The 12,301-nt window shown below is 50.1% G+C and overlaps 1 protein-coding gene across 2 annotated transcripts in view; it reads right to left on the bottom strand.

The window, feature by feature from the left end:
• The window catches only part of Tef (TEF transcription factor, PAR bZIP family member), a 30,932-nt gene that overhangs the window by 15,165 nt on the left and 3,466 nt on the right, over positions 1 to 12,301 (bottom strand). Inside the window, exon 1 of one of the 2 annotated variants that reach the window (XM_004650341.2) lies at positions 3,991 to 4,147. The exons of the other annotated variant lie outside the window; for it this stretch is intronic. Within the exon in view, the coding sequence (XP_004650398.1) occupies positions 3,991 to 4,147 (157 nt within the window). Of the gene's footprint in view, positions 1 to 3,990; positions 4,148 to 12,301 lie in introns of those variants that run through there. 2 annotated transcript variants of the gene reach the window in all.

The raw sequence follows: 12,301 nt of genomic DNA, 5'->3' as shown, positions 1-12,301 counted from the left end.
GGTGGCACATGCATATGGAGTTCATTTACAGTGGCTGGAGGACCTGGTGTGCCCATTCTCTCCCTCCCCTCCTTTTCTCTCTCTCTCTTTCCCTCCCTCCCTCTCTCCCATTCTGTCTCAAATAATAAAATGTTTTTTTTTAATATTTTATTTACTTATTTGAGAGAGGGAAAGAGACAGAGAAAGAGAAAATGGGCGTGACAGGGCTTCCAGCCACTGCAAACAAACTCCAGATGCATGCTCCACCTTGTGCATCTGGCTTACATGGGTCCTGGAGAATTGAACCAAAGTCCTTTGACTTTGCAGGCAAGCGCCTTAACCGCTAAGCCATCTCTCCAGCCCCCCAATTTTTTTTTAAAGAAATTAACTTGAGGGCTGGAGAAAAGGCTTAGCGGTTAAGATGCTTGCCTGCAAAGCCTAAGGACCCAGGTTTGATTCCCCAGGACCCACATAAGCCAGATGCACAAAGTGGCAGATACGTATGGAGTTTGTTTGCAGTGGCCGGAGGCCCTGGTGTGTCCATTCTCCCTCCCTCCCTCCCTCCCTCCCTCCCTCCCTCCCTCTCTCTCTCTCTCTCTCTCTCTCAAATGAATAAAAATAAGAAAAAAAACACAAAAATTATTAAAAAATGTAACTTAAGCCGGGCGTGGCGGCACACGCTTTTAATCCCAGCACTTGGGAGGCAGAGGTAGGAGGACTGCCGTGAGTTTGAGGCCACCCTGAGACTCCATAGTGAATTCTAGGTCAGCCTGACCTACAGTGAGACCCTACCTCGAAAAACCAGAAAAAAAAAAAAAGCAACTTGAGCCTCAGGGTGTCTTACTGTTGGTAAGGATAAAGCTGCTCCTCTTTCGTGAAGATCAGAGATGACATGTGAATATGACTACCAGTACATAGCAGGCATTCATTATTACTGCGAGCTCACTGAGGCAAGAACGCCGTTATGATTCAGTTCTAGATTTCAGGGGTCAAAGGGAAAGATAGAAGTTTATGGGAAAATGTATATACTGACGGGAGATTGCTGGATTTTAGGTGTTTTGCATTGAGAGGACTTGGAGCTGTCTTTTCAGGACCTCTTTCCCAGCAATTCAGGAGGCCTCTGTCTCTAAAGGAGCAAAAAGAGGCAGTTTTTCTGGAAGGAAGGAAGCGTGGAACTGAAGAAGGAAGACTTTCTTTTTTTTTTTTTTCCAAAGCAAAACTAACCAATTAATAAAGATCAGATCCCACCTAACTGTTTCAGTCAAAAGGTTATGCACATGGGTATCCAAGAGAGGCTAATTAAGAAAAAAAAAAAAGGAGAGAAATGTGACAAGACTGGAAGGAAATCAAAATGACAGGGAGGCTAATCAGAGAAGTGGGAGATAATTCCATGACAAGTTCATAATGGGTTTTCAAAATTGAGGGAGACAACCTTGAACTTGGGGTTTAGAAGAGAAAAGGAGAAATCAAGTATGATTATGTTAGATAGAAGCCAGTCTCACATGGGCCTTGAGACCACAGACAAAGCAAAAAGCAGCCCATAAGTCCAATAAAAATAGATACACCCAGTGAGTTAAAATGGAGATTTTTGACAAACCGAAGTTGGTCATAGAGCCTAATACAAATTAACTTGAATTCCTTGCAACCACTTTCTTTCTTTTTCTTTTCTTTTTTTTTTTTTTGAGGTAGGATCTCGCTTTAGCCCAGGCTGACCTGGAATTTACAGTGTTATCTCAGGGTGGCCTTGAACTCATGGTTTTCCTCCTACCTCTGCTTCCCGAGTGCTGGGATTAAAGGCATGCAACACCAAGCCCGGCCCTGCAACCACTTTCTCTACCAGGCTTTGGTTTAAAACCAATTTGGAGCCAGGCATGGTGATGCACGCCTTAAATCTCAGCCCTTGGGAGGCAGAGGTAGGAGGACTGTAGTGAGTTTGAGGCCACCCTGAGACTACATAGTGAATTCCAGGTCAGCCTAAGCTGGAGCGAGACCCTACCTCAAAAACAACAACAAAGTAAAATATTAAAAAAAAAAAACAAAAAAAAAAAAACAAGTGGGAAGTAAGAAAGCCAAGCCTGTGGGCCGGGTGGGCCAGATGGCTTCCCTGCTCTTCTCCCTGGAGAGCCCGACTCCACATTCTGTACAGGAATGACTGGACAGAGTCGGGTGGGGTCACTTAGGATCAAGAAACAGAAGGGAGCAGATACAAAATCAGTGTTATAGAAAGACAAGCAACAGCAAGTGCCACATTTTACCTGGCTCAAGCAATTAAGGTTATTTTATTTTATTTTAAGACAGGGTCTCATGTAACCCAAGCTGGCTTTGAACTGTCTACAAAGCAGAGGATGACCTTGAGTTCCTAATCTTCCTGCCTCCCCCCCCTTAAGTGCTGGGATAACAGTCAAACACCACCACAACCAACAAAGCTATTTTAAATCAGTGGGGGTTTTAAATTAATTGTAAGAGATAAAGGATTTGTCCGTCTCTCAGGGCATAGGGACTGACACCAATGGCTGTCAGTTTATCATATCAAACTGTATCGCAGTAGAAAGAGCATTCAACTGACAGCCAGTCATAAGACATGCCACGTGACCTTGAGACTCTCCTGCACCATTCTGAGCCTCAACTTTCCTTAGCTGGAAAGTGGGGACAATACCCTACAGTGCATTGTGAGGATGTGCAAACATAAGGCAAAATCATTGTTACAAATTGTCATTCTGTGGTAATCTTAAACAAGAACCTGCCAGATGTGAACATCAGGCCTCTCAGCTTGTCTCAATCTCAGATCTGGAACAAAACATCCCCTTAAAGACTAAAGGTTTTGTGCATATGAGGTCCTGAAGCAGGAGGAAAGAGCCCGGCCTCACCTAATGTGCTGAAGCTATTTATAACCCTACAGTGACAACCATAAGGATGGGAGCTTCAGAACCTACCCAAGGTGGGGGGGATGACATTTTAAAACGGAAAATTAATGCTCCAGGACAAGCAATCTACCTAAGACCTACAGAGCCCCAAGTCCCTGAACTGCACACTGAGCTCTTGAAAATGCAAAGGTCTCACACTGAAAGCACATCTCAGTGTGCCTAAAATCCCACAATAGGTGGCATTTCTCTGCTGCCTAGAACCTCATCTACAAGGCCAAACACCAAGGCCAAAGCTGCTTTCCACACAGGCCCCAGGGACTCTTGTGGCCCCACAATATGATGAAGCTCAGTCCTTCCACGGTGGCTCCAACTCACCAGGTGAAGGGGCCTCAGTGGTCTCACTCAGGCCCTCACCTGACAAGCCTCTCCACTCCAAAAGGCAGTACCATCCCCGGACACACACTGTCTCCTCCACCTGCATCTCAGGGACACACAGTTCAGTAAAGGTCCACTACGGATCTTAACAGCTGGATGTCCACTCCCAGGGAGGAAGATTCGTCCTTCTCCTTCCCCCATAAGGGTGCAAAGCCATATACAAAAGCAATGTGCTACGCAGATCAGGGTTTCTCAAACTTTCATGGTGGACTTTGCACCCCCAGGGGTGCGGTGGAGGGAGAAGCGCTCCTTAAAAATCAGGCCCCTGTCCCAGGACCCTCAGACTGGGTGGGATCCAAGAACCAGCGTTTCAGACAAGCATCCCAAGGATTCGAATGCAAGCACACACACCCCCCCCCTCAGGAGAGGCGCCATAAAAGATCCGGGCTTGTATTCATTCCCCTCAGGCCCCCTCGGTCACCCCCCTACACGGACGCCTTCCCACTCCCTCGCCCCACCTCCTCCCTCCCGGCCCTTCTTGCTAAGCTCCAGGAGACACAGCGTCTCCAGTTCGCCCCCTTGATCTCTCCCGACCACAAGGCCTCGTCCTGCCCGCAGCGCCCAGCGCACGCCCGGGGCCCACATCCTCCTCCGCTGGACCACTTCACCCTGACCTCTGCCCCGCCCCGCCCCCACGAGGCCCCGCCCTTGCAGAAACCCCGCCCCCAGACACGCGCAAACCTCCCCCTCGCCCCCCCACCCCGCTCCTCACCGAGGCGCGCGCCGCGCGGGGGGTTCTCCATCAGCTTCCTCAGGACCAGAGGGAAGGAACCAGGCAAGCCCCGCTCTCCAGCAGCACGCCCCGGCCCCGGCCCCGGCCCCGCCTGCGGCTCCACAGGCGGCTTCTTCCCGCCGCCCGCCTCGGACATCGTGCCTGCGCCCGGCTCGTGCGCCTCGCCTCCCTCCCCCGCCCGCCTGCACGCACGCACGCACGCACGCACGCACCCCCCGAGACGGGCCGGAGCCGCGCGACCCGCCGCAGCTGCTGACACCGACGGCACTGCGCAGGCGCGCCGCCGCACCTCCTCCCCTCCCCCCGCCTCCCTCCACTGGCGCCCCGCCCGCCGGCAGGCTCGGCCTCATTCATTATTCATGACGCTCGGCCCGCGGGGCCGCCCCCCACCCCAGAGTGCAGCTTCTGATTGGTGGACCTCTTCGGGGAGGGAGGCGGGCACAACGCCTCGGGCTGCGATTGGCCGCGCGGCTGGGCGAAGGGGACACGTGCAGGACCTGGTGAGGAGCCCTGCACCGCTCGAGCCTGCCAGGGGCCTTCGGTGCCCACTGGAGTGTGGGTCTCGCCTGCGCCCCCTTCACGACCCTCACGTTTCCGTCACAGCTAGGGGTCCTCCATTGCCTAACGTCCCCTTTGCAACCTCCGTAGTGTGGGCGCGGAGTGTGTGTGTGTGGTGGTGGTGGGGGGGTCCCGGTCACGTGGAGCCGCAGCCGAGCCCGGCCGCGTGGGGCGGGGGGAAGAGCTGGAACGGGGCGGGACAGCCAATGGGGGGGCGGGGGCGGGGCCGGCGCGGGTGCACGAGGCGCTGCACGTGCGGCTGCGGCGCGCCGAGGGGCGGGACGGGGCGGGGCGGCCCTCGGGGCTCCGCGGACTCTTGACCTGGGTGGTGGGACCCGGACGCTCGCCGCAGCCAGCGCTCCTCCCACACCCCGAGGTTGGCCGAGGGCAGGGCGGCCCTTTCCGCGGGGCGGTAGGGATGGCCGGAGCCGTGCTTGGCGCCGCCCGAGCCCGGGTGTCAGGTTGCCCACTGATCTAGGCTTCTGGGGCGGGCGTGGCCGCCGGATAAACACTAGCGTGGAAGGAGCATTCCTGAGACCGAGCCCCGAGCCAGGGCTCTGCGCACACTTCCGTCCTAACCCTCGGCGACCTGGTGACCTTGGGAAAGTCCACTCGCTCCGCTAGAGCTTGTTTTCTCAGCCATAAAGTTAAAGCGGCTCGGCTACAGTCTGGAACAGCTCTGAGTGCTCTTCCAGGACTTTCTCTTCCTTTTTTAAAACTAGAATTAGGAAATTAAAAAAATAATAATCGTAGGTCAGCAGCGTCTAAAATCCCAGCTCTGGAGAGAAAGCTGCCAGCCATGAGTTCGATCGAGGTCATCCTGGGCTAGAGTGAGTTCCAGGTCAGTGTGGGCTAGAGTAAGACCCTGCCTTGGCGACAACAAAATACTCTTTAACACAGGGCTGTAGAGATGGCTTAGCGGTTAGGCGCTTGCATGCAAAGCCAAAGGACCTAGGTTCAATTCCTCAGGACCAATGTAAGCCAGATGCACATGGTGGTACACGTGTCTGGAGTTCATTTGCAGCTGCTGGAGGCCCTGGCATGCCCACTGTCTCTTTCACTCTATCTGCCTCTTCCTCTCAAATAAACAGAGCTGGAGGGATGGCTTAGCAGTTAAGGCGTCTGTCTGCAAAGTCAAAGGGCCCAGGTTGGATTCCCCAGGATCCACATGAGCCAGATACACAAGAGGGTGCACGCGTTTGGAGTTCGTTTGCAGTGGCTAGAACCCTGGTGCGCCCATTCTCTCTCTGCCTCTTCCCCCCACCCTTTTTCTTTCCGTCAAATAAAATAAAAGTAATAAATAAATAAAATATTTAAAAATTCGTAACACAAAGTATTGATCATACGTTCTGTGGGAGAACCACGTGTTCTAAAATAGAAATGCTACTGGAGGTAGGGAACTGTGTGACATGGGCGGGAGCAGAGGGGTAAAGGCCTTATAGGAAGCTGCCCCAAGACAGCATTCAAAACGATGTGCCTCTCTATAAGGTCACTCTCTGCTTCAAACACAAACAATACTAGACTCTCCCGGTTGAAACTCCCAGAGGGCTAGGGACTTGGCTTATCCTGTGTCCCTCCCATGGCTCCTAGGGACTGAAGAACTGGCAAAATGGTAGTCCATAGTGCCTGAGGTAGATGCAGGAATACTAGCTGGATGAAAATGCATGGAATCAGAATTTTGCTAGAAGTCGAGGGAAAAGTTTGAGTAGCTCACTAGGCCTCGGAAGCGAGATTTGAAGGGCTTTGAGAGGTACTAGAGATAGGATGATGGGAGTGACTCGAAAATACGAGTTCTTGCTGTCACATGAGACTTTGGTCACCTAAATCTAAGCTGCCGGCCATTGCTTCACCTCTCCAGGCTTCTTTGTGTGTCTGATGGAGAGATGACAGGATCTACAGCATTTCCGTGAGAATGCTTATTTGTAAACCTGGTACAAATGGTAGTTTTCCTAATTCAACTAAAAGCAATGGATACAAATCCAGTATGGAAACTGTGACAGAAAATGACAGAGCTGTGCAAAGACAAGCTGTATGTTGCAAATTTCAAATGGCATTCCAAGAGTGGTGGCGTGGAGGCTGAGGTAGGAGTACTGTGAGTTCACTGTGAATTCATGGTCACCCCGAGACAACATAATGAATTACAGGTCAGCCTGAGCTAAAGTGAAATGCTACCTCGAAAAACAGCAACAAAAAATTTAAAATAAAGCCGGGTGTGGTGGCGCGTGTCTTTAATCCCAGCACTTGGGAGGCGGAGGTAGGAGGATCGCCATGAGGTCAAGGCCACCCTGAGACTGCATAGTGAATTCTAGGTCAGCCTGAGCTAGAATGAGACCCTACCTCAAAAAAAAAATAAAGGGTTAAAGCTGGACATGCCTTGTGCCTATTACAGTGAGTTCAAGGCCAGACTGAGCTGGCTTAGATTTAAATGTATATTTTCATGGCTAAAATGACATTGTTGAGGAGGAAAAACAATTCTCATGGTAGCAGAGGAAGATTAGTAACATAAAACTGGAAACTTACTTGTTTCTAACACAGGTGGAATGTAGGAAGAACTAAATACCCTCTTTTTTAGCTCCAAAGTGGACAGTGCCTGCTTCACCCACCAGCCAAGTTGGATCCATTCACCTAGCAGGCCAGTGACACCAGAGAAAAGTGACAGTGGCAGATTGGGGCTTCTAAACTCAACCTGGGGCTGGAGAGATGACCCAGTGGTTAAGGTACTTGCCTGCAAAGCCTAGTGACCTGGGTTCAATTCCCCAGTCCCCACGTAAAGCCAGATGCACAGAGTGGTGCATGTGTCTGGAGTTCATTCCCAGTGGCTAGAAACCCTGGAGCACCCATTCTCTATCTTTCCTCATCCCCACATCTCTCTGCTTGCAAATAAATAACAAATATTAAAAAGAAAAAAAAGGATTAAGCTTAATCTGTTCTCTGGTCATTTACTGACACTCCTCAGAGAGGTGTTTTTTTTTTTTTTTTTCCCCTTGGATGACCAAAGGGTGAATGCTGTGTCCAAAGTACCTCAGGACATCGTGGGCCATTTCCTCTTGTGCCTCACTGCAAGCTGTGGAGATAACTGTTGCCTACTTGCAGCAATCAACAGCACTGAGCTGGAGGTGGGCACATCATGTTCTCTTCACCCTTCTCCAACCCCAGCCGCCTCGCTGCCTTTATCTTCTGTCAGTGCTCCTGTGACTTCGCCTCTTCCCATAGTGGAGGAATAATGTTGTGAGGAGTAACTCGCTAATTTTTATAGTGCCTGTCAGCCCTACAAAGAAATAGACACTTAAAGAACATGTTAGTACCTGGTTGAGACTTTAAAGGTTTGATGTGCTACCATAGTATTCTGTAATAACAGGTGTTTTCAAAAAATTTTATTTATTTATAATGTACATGTGGGGGTGGGGCACCAGGGCCTCCTGCCACTGCAAACCAATGCCAGATGCTTAAGCCTTTTTTTTTTTTTTTTTTTTTGTGCATGTGGCTTATGTGGGTGGCTTCTGGAATTGAACCCAGGCAGTCTTTGCAAGCAAGTGCCTTTTTTTTTTTTTTTTTTCCTGAGGTAGGGTTTCACTGTAGCCCAGGCTGACCTGGAATTCACTATGTAGTCTCAAACTCACTTCAGTCCTATCTCTACCTCCAGAGTGCTGCTATTAAAGGCATGCACTGCCATACCCAGCAATAATATGCAGTGGCTTCCTAAGGGACATGAGAGGTCTGGGGCAGCTGTGACTTTGTGGGTTTGGAAGGCAGGCCTGGGGAGACACTCAGCCACTGACCAACTGTGTGCAAATGGCTTCTACACCTGTCACTTCCCCTGGGAAACAGATGAAGATGCCCGTCTCACAGGGTGCTTGTTAGAACTGTGATAAGTCCTGTCAAGTGCCCCTAGGACAGCAGTGTACATGACAGAGTGAGGCATCCACCTGGCCCCTTCTCTTCCTTCTAGGTTGTGTTGTGTCAGGAGTTGAGTTATTGTGGGTATTAGGACGACAAGATTCTGGCTGTAAGAATGAGATACAGAGCCTAAAGTAAAGCCAGAACAGGAAAAGAAATGTCTGTTTTCCAGAGCTGACCTGGACTTTAAATTCTGTTCTTTACTGTTCCAGAAACCTGCTAACTAACCTAAGTTAGAAATTGTGTTGGGTTGAACATATGCATTAAAAAGTGATTAACAGAGCTGGACATGGTGGCACATGCCTTTAATCCCAGCATTTGGGAGGTAGAGGTAAGAGGATCACATGAGTTCGAGGCCACCCTGAGACTCCATAGTGAATTCCAGGTCAGCCTGAGCTAGAGTGAGACCCTACCTCAGAAGAAAAAAAAAAAAAAAGTGATTCACAGGCCAGAGGGATGGCATAGCAGTTAAGGCTCTTGCTTGCAAAGCCAAAGGACCCAGGTTTGATTTCCCCAGGACCCATGTTAGCCAGATGCACAAGGGGGCACATGCACCTGGAGTTCGTTTGTAGTGACTGGAGGCCCTGGTGTGCCCATTCTCTCTGTCTCCCTCGTTCTCTGTCAAATAAATAAAAATAAAATATTTTTTAAAGTGATTCTCATGGGAGCCTTTGATGAGACACCCCATAATGATCTCCTTATACAGCATGGGGTGTCCAACCTGTTGGCTTCCCTGGGTCACATCAGATGAAGAATTATCTTGGGCACACATTAAATTCAGGACTGGCAAATGGGACTTGAGCTAGGGATGTACAAGAGATACATAAAAGCAAGATGGTGTTAAGGCTTCCCCTGAGTCCTAGCAAAGCCCAGACCAGAGGCAGGCAAGCACAAGGCCTTGCTCAGGGCAGGAACTCAGGAAATACTGTTGGGTGTGTTTGCTTTGGTTACTGCTGGTAGGAGGGTTAACAAAGCCTCTCAGAGCCAGGTCCCATACTTGGAGCATTTTTTTTTTTTTCCTTGGCTTTTCGAGGTAGGGTCTCAATCTATCCCAGGCTGACTTGGAATTCACTATGTAGTCTCAGGGTGGCCTTGAACTCACAGCGATCCTCCTACTTCTGCCTCCAGAGTGCTGGGATTAAAGGAGTGTGCCAACACGCCTGGCTCACATTTTTAACATGAAATAACAGTCGCTGTGTTTGATTCATGGAGGAATCTGAAAGAACAAGCACGAGCTAGCTTTAGGAGAAGTCCCAGGCACTGACTTGCCAACAGCTCTCCTTTCTAACCTGCATACTTGTGGCTGAGGAACTCTCGGGCTGTGGCTTGTGCTTCAGGCTCGGTGTGGTCCAGAGTAGAAGTGGTGGGTGGAGGCTCCTTTTAAATTCTTGCCTGTCTCTTCAATACTTTCGAGAGTCCTAGTTTCCTGTTTGGCTCGCATGTTGTAAAACTCCCAGGGTCTGGATCACAGAGAAGCTTCCCTAAGCGTACCACCGTCAGAGAGAAGAAACCCTCACTGCCCACCACCGCAGTGTGGTCAGCATCTCCACCTGACAGCCCATCGCTGACGTCCTGTTGGTGACGCAGTGAGCTTTCCTCAAGGCCTCATCCCCCGGCCTTTCCCAACCTCACCTCATACTTCACTCCCCCTTGCTTATCTGTGACCACAGTGGCCTTCAGACAAAAGAAAGGGCCTTTGCCACTTTGGAGGCAGAGGTAGGAGGATTGCCATGAGTTTGAGGCCACCCTGAGACCACAGAGTGAATACCAGGTCGGCCTGGACTAGAGCAAGACACTACCTCAAACAAAAAAAAAACAAAAACAAGCAAACAACAACAGCAAAAAGAGGCAGTGGGGACCGGAGAGATGGTTTAGCACTTAAGGCACTTGCCTGTGAAGCCTAAGGACCCAGGTTCAATTCCCCAGTACCCATGTAAGCCAGATGCACAAGGTAGCACACGTGCCTGGAGTTCGTCTGCAGTGGCTGGAGGTCCTGGCACACTCATTCTCTCTCTCTCTCTCTCAAATAAATAAATAAATAATAAAATATTTTAAATTTAGAAAAGAAAAGAAAGGGTCTTTGCAAGTGCTTTCCCCACAGTCTGAAAGTTCCCCACATAACTGGATCTTCCTTACTCTCCAGACCTTAGCTGAAATGCCATCCATTAGAAAGATCTGTCCTGGCTGGGCATGGTGACACACATCTTTAATCCCAGCACTCAGGGGGCAGAGGTAGGTGGATCACCGTGAGTTCAAGGTCAGCCACTTTGAGACTACATAGTGAATTCCAGGTCAGCCTAGGCTAGAGTGAGACCCTACCTCGAAAAACCAAAAAAAGAAAAGAAGGAAAAAGAAAGAAAGAGAGAGAGGAAGAAAGAAAGAAAGAGAGAGAGAGAGAGAGAAAGAAGCCGGGTGAGGTGGTGCACACCATTAATCCCAGAACCCTGGAGGCAGAGGTAGGTGGATTGCAGTGAGTTCAAGGCTACCCGGACAGTACATAGCGAATTCCAGGTCATCCTGGGCTAGAGTGAGACCCTGCCCCAAAAAAGAAAGAAAGAAAGAGAGAAAGAAAGACAGACCTGTCCCAGTCTCCAGGGCTGCTGAGTGCCTTTGGATTGCAAGTACAAGTTGAACAAGGACAGCGCTTGTCTCATTTATGCCTGAGCCGCAGCACAGCAAGTGCTCAGTAAGCAAGTGATGAATAACTGGGTGACCAAGAAACACAACATGGTTTAAGAGACTGGGCATGACCCTGGAAGCAGGAGGAGCTGGGCGTGGCCCTCCCATCTTCAGCATTCTCCTCTTTGGAGAATGGGTAAGCAGGTCTCTCTTGCAATGCCATTGCTCAGTGATGGACAACTGGGCGGCATAATTGCTGGCCCATATGCCTGAAATTGGCTGGCCATGAGGCTCAGGCCATTGCTATAACAGCCTAACTTGAGGTCTGGCTGGATACAAAGCCACCTTGAAAGGGGGCCCTTTACCATTGCTGTCATTTCTGTTAACCCCGATGAAGATGAGATCTCACATTTCTGATTGGATGGAGGCAGATAGAAAAGAAGGCTGGGAGCTTCTTAAGTACAAGGAAAGAGGACGTCCAAGCTCTGTGAGTTCATCTCCTTACTAGAAGAATGGGGAAAATATGCCACTTCGCAGGCTGAAGTGAGTAAATGAGTCAACACACCCGGCACATGGAAGGCCGTGTTTCCTGTCCTCCTCCCAGAGGCAGATGCCATGCTTTCTGAGTTTTGCTCTGGTTCCCCAGGCTATGTGAGGCCCATGTGGACCTCCACTAAGACCAAACTCTGAGCCTGCTTCAGTCAACCAAGAAGACAGGACAGAGCCCCCCCCCCCCACCACCACCCATGCACCCTGCTCTGCCCCAGAAAGTCCTCCTAAGACCTTGCCTATTGTCCTGTTTGGTGCAGGGCCATGCCCAAAGGCATCTCGACACGTGTTTCCAAGGAGACAGCACTGTGTGTGCACAATCTCATAGCATTCGGGTTTCTAAAGGAAGGTGGAAAGAAGGGTCAGGTTACAGGTGCATTGCGCCAGGTCATGTGGCTCTTGGTCTTTTGGTGAAAACAGCATGGCACATCACAGTTTGTGGCTTTCACTGGGTCCTGGCAACAAGCCTGTAGTACTCCTTTCTCCTGTTTTTAAAGGATGGGGATGAGGTGCCATAAAGTGGTGCATGCATCTGGGTTCCGTTTGCAACAGCAGGAGGCCCTGGCTAGCCCATTCTCTCTGTCTCTCTAAATAAATAAATAAATAAAAAGAACTGTAATTGAAAGAGAGAAGCAGATTAAGGATAGCCAACCAGTGGGCAACAGGA

The sequence above is a fragment of the Jaculus jaculus genome, chromosome 6 (assembly GCF_020740685.1).
Source record: "Jaculus jaculus isolate mJacJac1 chromosome 6, mJacJac1.mat.Y.cur, whole genome shotgun sequence".
NCBI lineage: Eukaryota > Metazoa > Chordata > Mammalia > Rodentia > Dipodidae > Jaculus > Jaculus jaculus.
The sequence above is the reverse complement of the archived record's forward strand: the minus strand, read 5'-3'. Positions and strand labels throughout refer to the sequence as shown.